Below are 19,442 nucleotides of genomic sequence, written 5' to 3'. Positions count from 1 at the left end.
TAATTGTGTATTTGTATTGTTTATATGGCTGTTACTATTTCAGGAAAGAAACTAGAGAATATTATTTAATTGAAATCACACATCCATAAAATTAAGTGATGGAGTTTCAATGGTGTAATTTATGGCATAATCTGGCATTTGGAGTGTTTCCACCAGCTAGTTAATCTCCCCCAAATATCTTGTTACAATTTTTTTCAATAATTCTTTTATTAAAAACCTTGTAATTTAGAAACTGAAGGGATGCTTCCAGGTTAAAATATATATGTACATAAAATTATTTCTGTATTACAACCAGCAGTTCAGGTGATTAGAACTGAGCACATGTTCAAAATCTAATCCATCCTTCACCATTCATGCTCTTTGTCTTTTGCACTTTCCCTTTGCAGAAAGAAACTGGACTGGTCCATTTCACTTATACTTGATTAAAGTTAATTTGATTTTCTGGTGCATAGGAACTAGCATTCTTTTTGCAGTATTATTAGCAGAAAATCTTCACTACAGTACATTTTGTACATTAAGATATTTTAATACATTTTGTTTCTACTTTCTCCCCTCCCCTTCTTCATAAAACGAAACTTCAGGCCTGAATTCCCAGTACCATCCCTGTAAATGAGCAGTTTGTATTCCAATATACATTAGAATGAACCATCATATAGATTTGTGAATAAATCAGTTTGCTTCCTGCATCTATTTAGCTCTCCTAGAAAGGCCTTCCTTCAGTGGCATAATGTTAGCGCTGCTGCCCACTAGCAGCCTTAATCCATGGCCACTGTAGTTACTCCAACTGACTTCAGTGGGTATTGGACCTGGCCATAGCTTTAGATAAAGTTTGTCTTGTAATATCAAAAACAATATTGTGAGGGTTACTCACGTCTGATTTTTCAAAGATGGGAATCTGATCATTGATGTCAATGACGTTTATTTTCACTTCACACAATGTTGTGAACACTGTATACAACAGAATAAAGCAATGTCACAAGCAGCCTTTGTACAGAAAGTTTTTCTCCCAGGTGTCTGTAACTTGATAAGCATTGTCCAAGCATACAACATGGCAATCCTACATAGCAATCAAAATCAAAGCAAAATCCTACAGGTGTCAGACTGCCCACAAGACATTAGGCGTCACAATTAGTTCCTACTTTGAGGAGGATTCCCTCAGTCTCTCCTTGCTTCTTCCTAGTTGTGTCCCAATATTTCCTCCACCCTTACTCTTACTCCTTTTCCTAAATTTCACCCTACTCCTGGTCAGGAGCAGAAAAATAATGCATTTTCTATGTTCTTCAGCACACAGAGAGGTCCTTCCCCTACCTGGATATCTCTGTCTCCTTTTCTTTATGTAGGTCATTGGAAAGTATACTCATCTTTGCGTATAGTTGGGCCTAAAACTAAGTATAATTAGCAGAATGCTATTCAGCAAACTCGGAAAGCAGCAGGCCTCACAGTCTTGTGTTAAATCCAGGAATATGCCACAGATGGGGGAAGCCCTTGTAGTTGGCTTTATGGGTCCTACAAGTCTGCACTGATTGATAGTAAATTGTTCAAACATAAATCGCAGCATCTTTACTGTGTCACTCATAAACCAAGGCCCAGGGAATCTCCTAAACAAAATAGTTTAGATATAGTTCAAAATGAGCTTCCAAAACTGAACACCTGAGCCTTTTGAGATTCTCCTATCATTTGTTTAAACCATGCTGTTTCCACTAACACAAGGAAAATGTAATTCTGCTTTCTCTGTTTGCTTCCACCTCCCATGGAGGTCAATGGAAATTTTGTAAGTTTTACTTGGCTAAGAACTTAAGGATGAAGCCCTTAATCTTTATTTGGAAAATGTATGTACTTTCCATTCAGTTAGTCATCAGGGGTTTCTGAGCTCTTGGATAATGGGTCTTGCAAAACCTTTTTGATAGGGAATTTTTGTTCTGAAAATTTGTTTAAACCACCTGGACTCTCTAGCTGGTTGCACTGAACTCACTGACATTTCTTCAGTGAGACATGAAGCCAGGCTCTAAAACCAGTGGAAACCTCACAAAGCATTCAATCCCTTCAGAGCTTCCCTCACAGTAGAAAACCACTTACGTTGGAATTCTAGCACACCCTGTGCCCTAGTGCTTGCTGACTTCAGTTCTCACATTATGAGTCACATTTCTCTGGGTGTCCTGAAAACAATTAAGTACAATTCAGGAAGAAGAGCAGCCCTCGATACTGCTGCTTCCTGCATTGCCCCTTCTGGGAATCCCTTAACCCGTGAACATCTTGGATATCGAATGCTGAAACAGGCAGTCTGATGCAAAGAAATTATTTCAGCATGTGATGGGCTGTGTGTACTGACCTTTGTCTGTCACCTCGACTGTTAGAGAATAATTTGAAACCACCCTCTTGTTTAATGGAAGGGTAGATAACTGCAAAGACCCAGCTTCTGGCTGAATAATAAAGAGGTTATCCAGAGGGATTTTGGGGTTCTGATTCACAATACGGAACTGCAGGCGAGAATTAAGAGTGCCTTCTTTATCCATGTCTGTTGCTTGCAGCATTCCAATATAACTCCCTAAGATCAAGGAAAGAATGAAGTCAGTTAGATACCTCATCTATCAATATATACTGCTTTTCCCACTGAATTAAATATTATGGACCACGCTGCTAGGATATGAATATTACAGCTACCCTAAAAAAGCCAATTGCCTAGAAAATGTCTTTTGTGGTGCTGTTGCAGTCATGTCTGTCCCAGGATATTACAGAGCCATGGTGGATGAGTGTGATGGGCTACACCTGCTACAAAGGGCCTCTGCCTGTAGCACTGCCTTGTGGATTGGCTCTATGCAGGTCTGATGTCCTCTTCCTTGCACCATAGCCCCTCTGCCTCCAGGATTCTGGGTGCTACTTCTTTGTGACTCAGCCCTCAGGCCAGGTCATTATGCCCCTCCCCTTCTAGGGTAACAGAGTCCCTCCAGATTAGCTTGTCCAGTTGACATTTGTGCCACTCCTGTGCTTGGTAGGAGAGCCCAGGCCTGGCCTTTACACTGGATTGCAGCCCAGGGACCCGACAACAAGCTGCCCATGTCTTCATAGTCCAACCCCTTGCTACTGCGTTCCTGGGCTTCCTTCCAGCTGACCCTCTCAGATTTCCTTTCTGCCTAACTTCTCTGGGGGTTACCCTTATTCTAGGTCTAGAATCCCAGGGCCTATTCTCCCTACTAATTTTCACCTTTCTTCCTCTCCACTCCAAGAAAGAGACTGCAGGCTCCTTTTGCTACAAATTCCTTGGCTTTATTACCTGGCCTACTCTAGCCCCACTGCTGTCCCATGCATAGGATGAATCAATGTGACCACCCAGGAAATCAAATTCAATGGTATAGGTCAGCAGTGTGGGTTTAAGAGAGCACAATGTTGTCTTGTAAATGACATTTCTGTTTTATGAGTTGAGGATCTGATTCAGCAACTCTCACTAGCTGTAACTAGCTTAGTTGCCTAGCCAAGCCAACTGTAATGAGTGGGACAATTTGCCATGAGTAAGCACAATTCAATTTGAATAAATTTGACTGAATTGGGCCTGAAATTGTTCATTCTAATTTCATCTAAATGGAAACAATGTTCAGACAGTAAGGATAATTTACATAATACTTTTGTGATGTCTTACCTAATCCTTCATTCTCCTGAACTTCAAGTATCGTCAACACCTTCTGACAGACAGGAGGATTATCATTAATGTCTTCAACCTCAACATAGATTGGCAAAGGTCGGTCCAGGTCCTCTCCTCCTTCATCTTTTGCAGTTGCAAAGAATGAATACTACAATAATATTGCAATTAGGAATAATAAGTGCAAGAACTAATACTAATGGCTTATAGGCTCTAATATGGTACCTAATACCAAGTTATCTGAATGCCTCACAATTCATCAATGAACTAATTCTCCCAGCCTTGATAACAGGCAGAAAAACATAAATCTCTCCATTTCACAATGGACTAACTCACATACAGGTAAGTGAAGTGCACAAGATATCTATGCAAGAGCTGAAACAGAATCTTTGAATGAAATCTGGCATCAATGAAGTCAATAGCATAATTCTGTTGATTTAATTAGTTGCAGATTTTACTCTATTTTGCCTTCTAGTCCCAGCCCAGAGTCTGTTATAACCAGAAGACCACCCTTCCTCTCTGTGGCCACAGTTTAGTAAGACATTTAAGAAAGTGCCTAACTTTAAGCCTATGAAGTCACACTGAAGTGTTTAAAGTTAGGCCCCCGCTTATGTTCCTTGCAGGATTTGGGCTTATGACTGTATTACCTCCTGGATCTACCTATTCTGTCTTCAGTGAGAAGTAGGCAGATGATCACGGTTATTCATTAAAGCTCTTTTCCATGCCCCTCCTGAGGATGCAATGCTATGAGGTCAGTGAATTCCCAGGCAAATGCCGACTGTACAGTTACAGAAAACTCAGCAGCCCCATGAAAAGCACCATTTTTAAAATTAAACACAAAGCACAAAATGGTGAAGGAGGTCAAATCCCTTTAAGTACACTCACTGTTCACTACCTAGTATTTTAGCAATTCTTTCAACACCATGAGAAGGGGGATTTATAGCTTGTAGACTTATAAAAGACACAGTGAATTTATTGGCGCAATGGAAAACATGGTACTATTTCCCAGCAATTTTTTTCACAAAGAGAATGTGTTTAATACCAAAACAGACTCACTTTAATTACACGATGACCTAATGTCAGCATCACAGAATATTCCTGGGGTAAGCTAAAATTCAGCTGTTTAGTTCCGTGTTTATTCAAGATGAAAGGTCAGATCCTGTCATCTTCAGTCTGTCTACACTGCTACTAAAAACACAGGGCGGGCCTGTGGCAAATATAGGTCTACACTGACATTAAAAACCCAGGGCTGTGCCAGCTGACTCAGGCTTGCCAGGCTCAGGTAAGGGGATGTTTAACTACAGTATAGATGCTCAGGCTGGAGCCAGGGTCTAAGCTGCTGTGAGGTGGTTCCACAAATGGGTCGTAAGGCTGGTGGCTATAGCTGTATCATGATCCTCCCCAGCATCAGGGAAACCCCAGGTAGTGTCAGGCCAACATAGCAGCTCCTTTCTCTGACCCCCTTGTCCACTCGCCCCTCTAGTGTAGGACATAAGGGCTGAGAAAAGGGAGCTTGGCCAAAGGGCTGCTTTACTCTAGTGAGCTGCTGAAGCTAGACTGACCTCTTAAAACCATGGGCAGCTGGGACAACTTGTAGCAGCCTTGGTATTGCAGTTGCTGTTCACATTTAAATTCACACATGTGAATGTGTGCTGTCAAATCTTAGCCTTTGCCAATGAACGCCACACAGAATGTGTGCAGTAGGAACATATCTGGCGAGAGAGAGAGAGTCTAATAGCTTCTGCTGTTGGGTCAGCTCTTCATTATCGTCACTGTAGCTTCATTTCGTTGGTGTTGCCTATTTTGAAAAGATGCTTCCCCATCCCATCTCTTGGAGAAGAAAGGCAGAAAGCTTTGTGAGCACTAAGCTTTCTGCCTACCAGCAGAGCAACAAGCCACCGCTCAGCTGGGTATTGTAATAATGTCTCTGTTCATAGCACATATTCTGTGTGTTTCGGGATAGGCTGTGGACACTGCACTAACTACGGCACTGGTGTTGCTTTAGAAAGAAATATTGTAAAGAGCTGAATTAAAGGCTGTTGGATGATTGATTGTGATGTGCTGTGATGGGCATGCCAGCTATTTAGCTGTGTGAAATTCTACGTTCAGGGCCATCCTCACCTACTGTGGCAGATCAGTCTGCAGCCAACAGGTGCCTGGGGGAAGGGGAACATTTTGGGGATTGGAGGAGCCCCTTTCTGTTCCCCTTGTAAGCTCCCAGAGCGCGCAGTCCTGCAGGCTGCATAGTCAGCTGGGACTCATGGGGGCAGCCAGCACCAGGCTGGAGTGGAAGCACCTGGGACTAATCAAGTCTCTCAAGCTCTTCTATAAAAGGCTCTCCCCAGGGCGCAGGAATGTGGTACCCAGAAAGAGCAAGGCTGGAGGTGTGGAGAGACCAGACCAGACCACACCAGACCAGACCAGAACAGCACAGCAGTATGGTACTGGGGAAAGGTCTCAGAAGGTGATGGTGGGATGAAAAGGCCCAGGGAAAGAAAGCTGTCGTGAAGGAGAGGCAAAAAAGCTCCACTGGCTCCCTCCCTACCTAGGGTCCCTGGGCTGGAGTCCACGGCAGTGAGTGGGACTGGACTCCTCCCCCGCACTTCCTCCCAGAAGGGCTGACTGACTGGGGTAGGGCCAGGACAGCTTGAGGCAGGGGAGAAGGGAACCTCCAGCACCCCAAATTTGGACTGGCCTATGATGAACATGGCTTGGTAAAGGAAGACCCTTGCCTTTGGGAAGCCCCAGGGCAATGAAGGGGGCCTCCCTGAGTCTCTGAGGCCCACAAGGAGCCACCTGGAAGCGCAGGACCTTTCAGGGATGGTCAGGCAGGTTGTCACACCACAGACACAATGCACTGTGCACCCACAACTTTGGGGCACCACTGGAGCTAGACGAATTCCTGGAGGTTACGTCCATAAGAGGCTATTAGCCAAGGCTAGGAACAGTGTCCCTGGCTTCTGATTGTCAGAGGATGGAGATGGATGGCAGGAGGCAAATGCTTGGTCATTGTCTTTGGTCCACCCCCTCTGGGGCACCTGGCACTGGCCACTGTCAGCAGACAGGCTACTGGGCTGGATGGACCTTGGTCTGACCCAGTATGGGCAATCTTATGTTCCTATCCTTGTTTTGTGGCTACTGCAGCTGGATGAGTATTCATCCAGAGAGGAGCTAGTTAAGCAGGTCTGTTAGTGGAACACTAACACTGAACTTGTAAAATATTAATTCATGTGGTAATGAAGCCATTTAATAGGCACATACGGTCAGTTTCTGAATTTACTGTGTAGGTACAGGACCTTAGTTTAAAAATTGCTTTAAAAATATTTCAGTGTTTTCCTGAAGATTACAAAATCACATCTCTAAAAAAATCCTCATTGCCCTATCAAAACAAAAAAGCAGTCCAGTAGCACTTTAAAGCCTAACAAAATAATTTATTAGGTGATGAGCTTTCATGGGACAGACCCACTTCTTCAGACCATAGCCTTATCTGAACAGACTCAATATTTTTCTGCTCTGGTAAGGCTGTGGTCTGAAGAAGTGGGTCTGTGCCACAAAAGCTCACCACCTGATAAATTATTTTGTTAGTCTTTAAAGTGCTACTGGACTGCTTTTTTGTTATGATACACTATCGATTAACACAGCTATCTCTGTTACTATTCTTACTGTACTATAAATCCTTAGACCTGTCCTGTCCATGTCTATCAAGCCACTCGGATTTATCCAGAAACCACATCCAACTGAACCTGCCTTTCCTCTTTCACTTCCCTCCCGCACCACTAACTCTCCTGCATTTACACACACAACCATTATTCAGTCTCAGACTGTGGGCTAGGTTATGGGTGTGCAAACTTTTTATGTTGGGCCCCACTTTTCATCCCTATAATAAGCAGGGTCCCCCCGCCAACCTGTCTAATGTAATCCAAACAGATGGAAATTTTGGTTACAGTATGTTCATACAAAAAACCCTTTCGGCATGTGCAAGAAAATAAGTCTCTGGAATGTAAAAATGTTAATTGTTTTGTAAATGTGAATACACATATATAAAAATAGTAACATATTTCAACATTTTTAGTGCAAATGGTGAGCCCGAGACCCAGCAGCTGATCGCGCTGTGCCCCCCTTATGGCATTTCACCCCCCCCAAAGGGGCCTGCCCTCAGCTTTGCACACGCCTGGGGTAGAACATTGGTGAGCTGTCTCATATTTACTTACCAGTTCCTTTTCTTCCCTGTCCAAGGGTTCAGTCACATAAATAGTCCCATTCTGGTAAATTGTAAATGGGAATTTGGGCAGCTTCTCCTTTTGCATCAGTTCATATTTTGCACCTGGATCATTCCAATGTACCTACAATTCCCAAAATGAGTTAAGACAAAGGAGTGAAAGTGTGGACTGGGATGTAATGGAATGAAAGAGCAAAGACAGAGTTCCTTTTTTGCAAATTACTTTATTTTAGATAGTAAAACCTAATGTCATGGCAGACCTTGGAACTGGGACTTGGGAAACCCAGATGACAGTCCCAGGTCCTCCACTGGTCTGCTGAATAACCTTGGGTAAGTCATTCATTTTGCCTCTACTCCTTATAGGTAAAATGTGGTTAATATAATAGCTCCTTTTGAAAGTACTTTGAGATCAATAAACAAAACGTCCTGTGTATGAACGAGGTATATTATTACAGTATTAGAATAGCAGCACACTAAGGTACAGCATCTTTGTACCAAACAACTTCTATGCTTTCCCTCTTCACTTTTACCCACCTAAGCAATTTGAGTTCACAACTGGAAATATAAAGGGGCAAGTCAAATGTTAGGGGCACCCGTGTGTGTGTGTATGTGTGAGAGAGAGAGAGAGAGAGAGAGAGAGAGAGACACACACACATAAAATTAGTTGGCTGCTCTGGCACATATGGTATTTTGTGTGATCTTTCTATTTGAAATGAAACACAGTGAGTTTTTTTTTCCCCATACACCTAAAGTTTTTTTAATACATAATAAAGAAGTACGAGGTGCTGATTAAAGAGTGGGCTGTCATGTAAAACTTATATTCCCTGCTCCACAGAGACCATATTCATTTCTATGGGAAATTCATATAAATTATCCCAGAAAGTAAGCATTACTTTTTTTGTATATGGTTCACTGTTTTCCTTCCTTCTGCAGTCTTTCTGGCCTTGATCCTTCCACCATGGAAATCCATGCCTCACTCCTATTCCATTCAATAGGAACAGAATTAGGTCCCTTATTTGTCATTTTTCCACACCAACCATTCTCAGGAGCAGAGTATGAATAATCTTGTAATACTCTAAGCCTCAGTACATTGTGTGATTCAATGACAAGTCAGCTTCTAAGCACGAATATTTCTGGATGCTTGCCTATTAGTTAATACAGTATTTACTGGTGTCAGTTTGTCACACCATTATAATCCACCCAGTCTCCATTTGTGCTGCAGAATACCAGAGGAGGGGAGTGTTATTATGGGAAATACAGGAACCTGAAGGAGGGCAGAAAGCTAATTTTTAAGCCCTTTGTAACGGTTGTGAAAGTAGTTGTTGACTTGTATCTCACTAGAGCTGGTTTAAGGCAAATTAACATACAGACCCTTGATTTCAGGACAGCAGACTTCGACCCCCTGAGAGAACTGATAAGCAGGATCCCTTGGGAAATGAAGATGAAGGAGAAAAGAGTTCAAGAGAACTGGCAGTATTTTAAAGAAGTCCTACTGAAGGCACAGGAACAAACCATCCTGCTGCATAGTAAGAAATGCAAACATGGTAGGCAACCAGCTTGGCTTGATAGGGAAATCCTTAGTCAGCTTAAATTCAAAAAGGATGCATACAAGAAATGGAAACGTGGACAGTTGACTAAGGAGGAGTATAAACATACGGCTGGAGAATGCCAGGCAGTAATCAGGAAAGCAAAAGCACATTTGGAACTGCAGCTGGCAAGGGATGTGAACACTGACAAGAAGGGTTTCTACAGGCGTGTTAACAATAAACGAGTTATCTGAGAAGATGTGGGGCCATTACTGGATGAGGGAGGTAACCTAGTGACAGATGATGTAGGAAAAGCTGAAGTACTCAATGATTTTTTTGCCTCAGTCTTCACAGACAAAGTCAACTTCCACATGATGGTCCTAGACGATGTAGTATGGGAAGGTGGAGGGCAGCCATCTGTGGGGAAGGAACAAGTTCTCAGCTATCTAGAAAAACTAGATGTGCACAAGTCCATGAGTCTGGATTTAATGCACCCGAGGGTCCTGAGGGAATTGGCAGATGTCATTGCTGAACCTTTGGCCATTATCCTTGAAGACTCTTGGAGATTGGGGGTGATACCAGATGACTGGAAGAAGGCAAACATAATGTCCATCTTTAAAAAAGGAAAGAAGGACAATTCAGGGAACTATAGACTGGTCACCCTTACCTCAATCCCTGGGAAAATAATGGAGCGAATCATCAAGGAATCAATTTTGGAACACTTGAAAGAGGGAAAAGCGATCAAAAGTAGTCAACATGAATTCACCACGGCAAGTCCTGCCTGACCAATCTGATTAGCTTCTATGATGAGGTAACAGGCTCTGTGGACATGGGGAAGTCAGTGGATGTGATATACCTTGACTTGAGCAAGGCTTTTTATACTGTCTCCCACAACATTCTTGTCCATAAGTTAAGGAAATATGGATTGGATCCTTGGACTATAAGATGGATAGAAAGCTGGCTTGATGGTCGGGCCCAACGGGTAGTGGTCAATGGGTCAATATCTGGATGGCGGTCGGTTTCAAGCGGCGTGCCACAAGGCTTGGTTCTGGGGCCAGTGTTATTCAACATCTTTATTAATGACCTGGATGAGGGACTGGACTGAATCCTCAGCAAGTTTGCGGATGACACAAAACTAAGGGGAGAGGTAGATATGTTGGAGGGTAGAGAGAGAATCCAGAGTGACCTGGATAAATTGGAGGACTGGGTCAAAAGAAATCTGATGCAGTTCAACAAGGAGAAGTGTAGAGTCCTGCACCTGGGGCGGAAGAATCCCAAGCATTGTTGTTACAGGCTGGGAACTGACTGGCTCAGTAGCAGTACGATGGAAAGGGACCTAGGGGTTATGGTGGATGAAAGGCTGGATATAAGTAAACAGTGTGCCCTTGTAGCCAAGAAGGCTAACGGCATACTAGGGTGCATTAGGAGGAGCATTTCGAGCAGATCTAGAGAAGTAGTTGTTCCCCTCTATTCGGCACTGGTGAGGCCACATCTGGAATATTGTGTCCAGTTTTGGGCCCCCCCAGTATAAAAAGGATGTGGATTTGCTGGAACAGATTCAGCGGAGGGCAACAAAAATGATTAAGGGGCTGAAGCACAAGACCCACAAGGATAGGCTGAGAGATTTGGGTTTGTTTAGTTTACAGAAGGGTGATTTAATAGCAGCCTTCAACTTACTGAAGGGGAGCTCTAAAGAGGAGGGTGAGAAACTGTTCTCAGTGGTGTCAGATGACAGAACAAGGAGTAATGGTCTGAAGTTGAAGAGGGAGAGGTGTAGGTTAGGTATTAGGAAAAACTGCTTCATCAGAAGGGTGGTGAAGCATTGGAATGCGTTGCCTAGAGAGGTGGTGGATTCTCCATCCCTCGAGGTTTTTAAGTCCCAGCTGGACAAGGTTCTGGCTGGGATGACTTGGTGGGGGTTGATCCTGCTTGAAGCAGGGGGCTGAACTAGATGACCTCATGAGGTCCCTTCCAGCCCTATGATTCTGTGAAAAGCCTCTAAAATTTTGTGGACACACTGGTATCCAAGCAAGGGGAGTCTACTTCCCTGCTCCCAAGTGGAAGGATGGGGAAGCAGTGTCAGAAATATCTGAAGTGAGAGCTGCAGGGGAGCCATAGACTGGGAAGTGGCAGGCAGTAGGGATGTACTGGAACTGTCAGAGAGCATAAGGAAGTGGGGACACCAGATCCAGTTTTGAGGCACAACACCTCTGCAAAGCTTTTCCTGTGCCTTCAGCTGACCTCCCAGGGCTGAACCACTGCCTCGTAAAAAGGGTGAGGGTGGATGGGCATAACCGACCCTGCAACAGAAGCTGGTGAAGCAAGTGGAACTCGAAAAGCACCTGTCAGGAAGTTCTGTGGAAGAGGCACCCAAGCCCTTCATGCGCTACTCTCTGTGGTGTTAACTAGCACTGTCCACGTTTTCCTCAACTATTATATTCCTCATCTGCAAAAATCCTCCCTACATTCTTCAGAAGACCACTTCTCTATTCCAGCAAATGGGCTCTGACTGTCAGAATTCATATTGTGCCAAACAGCGCTGGAATGAATATCCTTTCTGCTCCTTCATGTTTTCTACACATCCACAGTGTTCCCTATACAGTGCCTGCAGTTCATAGAATATACCAAGACTAGCACTTTGTGTAAACTTCAGTGGCAAAAATCCTTGTCAGTTTAACACTGACAGTGCTCTGGCCTATACCTTAAGCATCTCTCCAGCATCCCTTTCATTGTAAGGTACTACAGGGAAATCCACACACTGCCCACTTTCCATTTATGTAAAATTGTCCCAAAGGGCCAAATCTTGAAATCCACATTCCATTTTTCTTCAGTGCTCCCTCAGCCCAAACTCCCATGGATTGAGCTATCCAACACAGAGGATGTACCAAAGCCTTGATAGCAGGAAGACGATTCTGCAGTTAACAGGGAAAACAGAGCTTGTAGATCCCCTATCATTAGTCATTTCTATGATTTCTAGATCCTACCTGTGTGACAGCAATGGGATGAGGCTCAGTAGAGTTTTCTTTTATATGTACTTTTGGAGGTGCCTTCCAAAGATTCTCCTTCACAGTTATATCCACGTCAGTGTTACTGGATAAAGCATTTTCTGACATTCCTGCCAAATCCTTCACTATGACAACAAGGATGAACTTATCCTGCTTTTCAGGATTTAGGAGCTGAGATCCTAGAGACAAAACAAAGAGACAGGAGAGAAATTAAACAAAGTCTTTGGCTACATCTACACTATGACAAATTCAAATTTATTTAAAATGATTTTGTAATGCTGGGTTTTATAAAGTCGAGTTTGGCTATCCTCACCTCTCCACAAATTCCCCACAAAGTCAGCTTATTGCTGCCACACTCAATTGCCAAACATCGACTGTTGCAGCAGTGCATTGTGGGAACCTGTCCCACAGTTCTCTCAGCCCTGTAGCAATCTGGGTATTTTTGCTGGTGCAGCATGGGAAAAATGCCCCACGAGTGCTTGTGCGTCTATGATATCATTGTCCCACATTGCATGGCCCTCATTCCCTCACCCCTCCCCTGGAAAGAAAATGGCCATTTTTCCAGAAGGAAAGGAGGAAAAGAGTAGGGCATCAACAAAGATCACCAAATTAAGTGAAATCTCTTGCTTCTATAAAGCCGTGTCTACACGTGCACGCTACTTCGAAGTAGCGGCACCAACTTCGAAATAGTGCCCATCACGGCTACACGTGTTGGGCGCTATTTCGATGTTAACATCGACGTTAGGCAGCGAGACGCCGAAGCCGCTAACCCCATGAGGGGATGGGAATAGCGCCCTACTTCAACGTTCAGCGTCGAAGTAGGGACCGTGTAGTCACTGCGCGTCCTGCAACTTCGAAATAGCGGGGTCCGCCATGGCGGCCATCAGCTGAGGGGTTGAGAGACACTCTCTCTCCAGCCCCTGCGGGGCTCTATGGTCACTGTGTGCAGCAGCCCTTAGCCCAGGGCTTCTGGCTGCTGCTGCTGCAGCTGGGGATCCATGCTGCATGCACAGGGTCTGCAACCAGTTGTCGGCTCTGTGTATCTTGTGTTGTTTAGTGCAACTGTGTCTGGGAGGGGCCCTTTAAGGGAGCGGCTTGCTGTTGAGTCCGCCCTGTGACCCTGTCTGCAGCTGTGCCTGGCACCCTTATTTCGATGTGTGCTACTTTGGCGTGTAGACGTTCCCTCGCAGCGCCTATTTCGATGTGGTGCTGCGCAACATCGATGTTCAACATCGACGTTGCCAGCCCTGGAGGACGTGTAGACGTTATTCATCGAAATAGCCTATTTCGATGTCGCCACATCGAAATAGGCTACTTCGATGTAGGCTTCACGTGTAGACGTAGCCTAACTGAATTGTTTTTTATAACTGAATTATCATTTTACAAAAAGCAGCAGGTGTCTGAGTCTTCTTAACTGTCCCTCCAGCCACTGACCCACCTCCCTTGATTATAGAAACATGATCCCTGAAAATAATGCAGGAACAATGCAAAGCTTGAAGAAAGAAGGGGATAGTAAAGGTTTGGAAAAAAAAAGATTTTGTGAGGCAGGGTTTTTGGCTTCCCAATTCTTTACACAGTGGAGCCCAACATGGGGTATGGGGCTCACCAAATTTACACACACATGAATGTTTCTGTGCCCTGGGATCACCCAGGAGTCTGTGTCTTCTCAACTGGCCCTCCAACCACTTTTGTCTGTGTTAAGGGGGCCGAAGCTTGAAGAAAGAGAAGGCTAGAAAAGGTTTGGAAAAACATTTTTGGCTTCTGACTTCACTACACAGAGTTGCCCAGCACGGGGGATGGGGCTGGCCAAACTTCAACAAGAAGTGTTGCTCAGGCCATGGGGCCAGCCCCATTTCACTGTTAGGTGGCCGCCCCCCACCATCCCATTTGGGGAAGATTCAGGGGGTTAGAGGATGAAGGGCCACTTGAAATGGTCCCTTCAGTGTTGCTCAGTCAATGAGGGGCAAGACCCCAAAAATCTTTCCCATCTTTGGAGCCCTCACCACGTGGAAGCCAGGTCATGGTGCTGCCTGGCAGTATGGTCTGCACTGAACAGCAGGTACGTCCTTTCATTGGGTCAGGGGTTAGCCACATGATGTGGTTGGGCGCGGGAAAGATCCCAACTGTGTGGTGCCTGTGGCCGACCAGGGGCGGGGGGGGCTGCAAAAATGTAAACCACAGAAAAGAAGTTTCCTGGCCTCTCATAAAAGCACACCCCCCGCCCCGCCACATCCTAGCTGCCACGTGATGCGGTGGGGCCAGGGCTGGTGCCAGCACTGAAAAAAAAACCCAAGTGCTCAGCTTGCAGAGGTAGAGACAGAACCATGAACTCCATGTTGTGGGTATTTGTAATGGGTAGATGTGCTCAGCACACTGATAGCAAAGAAAGAAGTTTCTCAGCCTCTTATACGAACATGACCCTACAGCCACGGGCTTCCTGGTGCCAGATTCTAATCTGAGGGCTTCCTGTTACCTAACTCCTGTGCTCCTGGAGAGTAGGGGAGATGGAAGCAGCCAGAGCAGAGCACTGTGGGGCATTCTCGGATACACCTGGGACACCTCTGGAGGCTAAAAAAGTCTATTAAAAGTTATGGCATTTCCACACTAGTCTTAATTCGAACTCGACACTACGTCAAGTAGTTTTCCACAGTGTTATGACACCGACCTTAGCGCTGCCTAAAATCAACCTAATGGTATTTACAGTGAAGACAGTGACATTGTAAAATCAAGCTAACTGCCTTAGATTTGACCCTATCACGTTGTGTAGATGTTGCTGTTCCTGATACATTGTTTAGCTGCAGAGGGATCCCAACTTCTGCTTTGTATGCCTGTGTTGGGGTGACCTGCTTTTACAGCTGTTATTCTGGGCTTCTCTTTCTGAACTGAAAGCTGAGCCTCTGTGTTAGAACTTGTCAAACAGGTGAAATCAAAACTCCAAAAGAGGCAATGAGTTCTGGTCAGAACAGGTAGGCTACATCTACACTAGAAGCATCTGTCAACAGACGTTACTGTTGGGAGAGATGGTCCGGCAAAACTTCTGTCAACAGATCGCGTCTACACATAAAAGCAGATCAATCTTTCGATTCGCTCGGTCAACAAAAAGATCCCTTGGAGCATCTGCACAGCTTTTTTGTCAACAAAATGCATTTCGTGTGTGTAGACATGCTGCAACTTTTATTGACGAAAGCCCAGTTTTGCCTACAAAATTGTTTAGTACGGCCATAGCTGTAATGTTTTAAGATCTGATCAAACTCTCAATCTAAGTCTACACTAGAAGCATCTGTCGACAGACATTACTTTCACAAGAGCTCTTCCAACAACACTTCTGTCGGCAGATCACATCTACCCATAAAAGCAGATCGATCTTTTGATCCACTCTGACAAAAGGGCCCCCAGAGCATCTACACTGCTTTTCTGTTGACAAAACACATTTTGCGTGTAGCTGCTACATGAGTTTTGCTGACAAAACCCCAGTTTTGTCTACAAAACTCCCCAGTGTAAGTCAACATAGCCCCACTGAAATCGGTAGAAGTCTTTCCACTGATGTCACTGGGAGGTGCATAAGGCTCTTACTCTGCTGAATTGCTTCAATTTCCTGAGAATGTTGAGAATTACAGTTTCAAGAGACCTCGTGTCAGGGAAAAAAAATCAAACAAAAAGGAGACAGAGAAAACATTTTGACTACAGTTTAGATTCTGGGCTTATCTAAACTACTATCAGACAACATTGTTACAAAAATGCATTGTGGGGGAAGCAGCTATTCATGATAAATTCCTAAATCAGTGCTGATTCCAGCATATTTAGATTGTAATCTCATTAAGCCACAGATCGTCTTTCTTCTGCTTTTGTGAAGCACCAAGCACCATGGGGCCTCAGGCTCTACCAAAATAAAAAAAATATTAATCATAGTAAAAACAGAGTTCTCTGTTTTTTAAGTCTATAGACACTTCAGGTCAGGAAGTAACTTGTTATTTACACAGAATGGAACTCATGATCAGAGCCTGACATAAAAACCACAACAATACTAATGATAATTTTACATACCTAACTCATTTGTGGAGATTGCACCAGTCGCATTATCAATCTGAAAAAGCATCTTAGAATAAGGGTTAGGGAAATGGTGGAGAATGCCATAACTCAGCTGGCCATTGGGAGTGGTAGGATCATCACGGTCAGTAGCACTGACATACATGAAGGGTTTGCCTGTTTGGATGTAGAAGAAAAACACATGAGAGAACAGCGAAAGACCCTTACTTCTCTAATCCATGCATTTGCAGCTTCCTAATTAAGGACTCACCTGCCCTGCACAAGTTAGGCTTGCGTAGACTCCAACCTTAACATTAGTGGCCTATGTCAAGTCCCTCAGGGAATCTTGTCCCCCGACATGCTCTCTCTTTCCCCTTACACGGAGGCGGGGGCTGGCTGATGCTGGATGCAAAAGATGCATCTCCTCCGGCTTTCCCCCTGCACAGAGTTTCTTGGGAAAGGGGCATGCTCCAACAATTTGCCTTATTAATTTACAGCCAGGTTGTGCTGCTTCTGCAAATAAATCCCTCCCAGAGTGTACAGAAAACATGCAACACTGTTACTGCAGCTAGAATTGTTACCATTAAAGAGAGAGCTCTTCACTAGAGCTGGTTGTAACTTAGAATGGTGGTTGCCTGGGAAATTTTGACATAGCAAAGTTCGGTTTTGTTCCAGAACAAAAAGAAATGTTTTTGAAATTTCCTGTAAAATGTCAATTTAAAAAAAATCATTTGGGAGAATTTGGGATGGGTGAGGAGGGGGGATGGAAGAGTCACATCAAAAATGAAATGTCTTTAGAAATGCATTTTTCCCCTTTTTATTATTTTTATTTTATTTAATGACAGTGGTAGTGGTATATAGTATGACATACCATAACATGCCAAATCATGGCTTAATATAATGTAACATCTTCTTAATTAAATGCAGGTAGTACTTAGCACACATTGAAACATTTTAGCTTATTTTTGATCCAAGTGTCTCCTGTTTGTAACAAAAAATAGGAAAAGCTACACTGAGTCAGACCAATTTTCTTTTTAAGTTCCCTTCATATCAAAGCTGTTCTATACCCTTTACCATTTTTGTTGCCCTTCTTTGCTCCTTTCCCAATTCTAAGATATCTTCTTTGAGATGTGGCAAACAGAACTGCGTGTAGCATTCAAGCTCTGCATGCACCATGATTTTATAGAGGGGCATTTTGATTAGCTTCTGTTTTATACTCATCCCTTTCCTATGGGTCCTAACAGTCAGTTAGCTTTTTTGATTACCATTGCGTGTTGAACAGATGTTTTCAACGAATGATCCGCAATGATTCCCAGATCTTTTTCTTGAAGACAGCCAATATAGCCCTCTAAATTTGTATGTGTAATTGGGATTGTTTTTTCTGAGTGCATTACTTTGCATTTGCAAACACTGAATTTCACCTGCCAATTTGTTGCTCTGTCGCCCAGTTTTGAAAAATGCCTTTCTAATTTTTTCTCAGTCAGCTTTGGACTTAACTATCTTGAGTAATTTCATATCATCATCAAACTTTGTCACCTCACTGTTCACAGAACAATTTGACCCTTTTCATTACAATACAAACTACTGACGCTTTAGCAGTCCAGTGGCACTCCAAAGACTAACAAAATAATTAGGTGATGAGCTTTCCTGGGACAGACCCACTTCTTCAGATCATAGCCATGTCAGAACAGACTCAATATTTAAAGCACAGAGAACCAAAAATAGTAACCAAGGTTGACAAATCAGAAAAATTATTATCAAGGTGAGCAAATCAGAGAGCAGAGGGGGAGAAGGAGTGGGGGAAGTCAAGAATTAGATAAAGCAAAGTATGTAAAAGAGCCCCTATAATGAGCTAGAAAATTCCCATCCCGGTTCAAACCATGTGTTAATGTGTCGAATTTGAATATAAAAGAGAGTTCAGCAGCCTAAACATGAGCATAAAACAGACATAAAAACACTCCTGATTCACAAAACTGTCAGCCAGCACTTCAATGGAGTGGGCCATTCTGTTAATGACCTGAAAGTCTGTGTTTTACTGAAGAGGAACTTTCACAGCCATTTGGAAAGAGAGGCTGCTCACCTTGATAATAATTTTTCTGATCTGTCAACCTTGATTACTATTTTTGGTTCTCTGTGCCTTAAATGTTGAGTCTGTTCTGGTATGGCTATGATTTGAAGAAGAGGGTCTGTCCCATGAAAGCTCATCACCTGATAAATTATTTTGTTAGTCTTTAAAGTGCTACTGGACTGCTTTTTTGTTCTGATAGTATATAGACTAGCATGGCTCCCTCCCTGTTACTACTGACACTTTAGAATTTTTCAGCCTGCGCTGTGTAGCAGTAGCCCTATTTTTTTTAAAATAAAAGATTTGACTATTATGTTGTCAAAATATGACATGAAAATATATGGTATCTCATATGCACCATTCCAACTTAAATGCATTAAATAATGTTAAATATTAAAATTAAAAACAAGCTAACTTTCAAAATATAAATTTAATTTTGAAACATTCTTCCAAAACAACAATATTTTTTCAATTAAAAACATTTTGCTTTGGGAAACATTTCTCTTGCAGGAAATTTCATTGAATTTGCTAAAAACAACAAGAAGTCCTGTGGCACCCTATAGACTAACAGATATTTTGCAGCATAAACTAGGTCTTTGCCCACGAAAGCTTATGCTGCAAAATATCTGTTAGTCTATAAGGTGCCACAGGACTTCTTGTTGTCTTTGAAGATGCAGACTAACTCAGTTACCTCTCTGATAGATGAATTTGATATAATTTCATGAATATTTCCAGTTCAATTAAAATGGTATTTTCCCATGGGAAAATTATTGAACAAAAATTTTGAGACATGCTGTACAATAGGTCTTCTTGGTGAAAAGCAGGTCGTGGAGCATTAAGACAAATGGAGACTACAGAAGCGTGGAACTGCGAGCAAATGTTTGCATTTTAAATGTTGATCCATTTGACTTGTAAGAACCCCTCACACCAGGAAGAACTGCAAATGTACTCAAAAACTATTGCATTC

General features: G+C 43.2%; 1 protein-coding gene across 1 annotated transcript in view; it reads right to left on the bottom strand.

Annotated features, from left to right (window-relative positions):
• Positions 1 to 19,442, bottom strand: part of CDH17 (cadherin 17) — a 48,505-nt gene that overhangs the window by 15,580 nt on the left and 13,483 nt on the right. The window contains exons 5-10 of the mRNA XM_074985703.1: positions 16,429 to 16,587; positions 12,364 to 12,563; positions 7,846 to 7,977; positions 3,635 to 3,785; positions 2,330 to 2,545; positions 872 to 948 (exon numbers count right to left, since the gene is read on the bottom strand). Of these exons, the coding sequence (XP_074841804.1) occupies positions 872 to 948; positions 2,330 to 2,545; positions 3,635 to 3,785; positions 7,846 to 7,977; positions 12,364 to 12,563; positions 16,429 to 16,587 (935 nt within the window). The remainder of the gene's footprint in view (positions 1 to 871; positions 949 to 2,329; positions 2,546 to 3,634; positions 3,786 to 7,845; positions 7,978 to 12,363; positions 12,564 to 16,428; positions 16,588 to 19,442) is intronic.

This window comes from Carettochelys insculpta, chromosome 2 (assembly GCF_033958435.1).
Source record: "Carettochelys insculpta isolate YL-2023 chromosome 2, ASM3395843v1, whole genome shotgun sequence".
Taxonomy (NCBI): domain Eukaryota; kingdom Metazoa; phylum Chordata; order Testudines; family Carettochelyidae; genus Carettochelys; species Carettochelys insculpta.
This window is presented reverse-complemented; position numbering and strand designations above follow the sequence as displayed.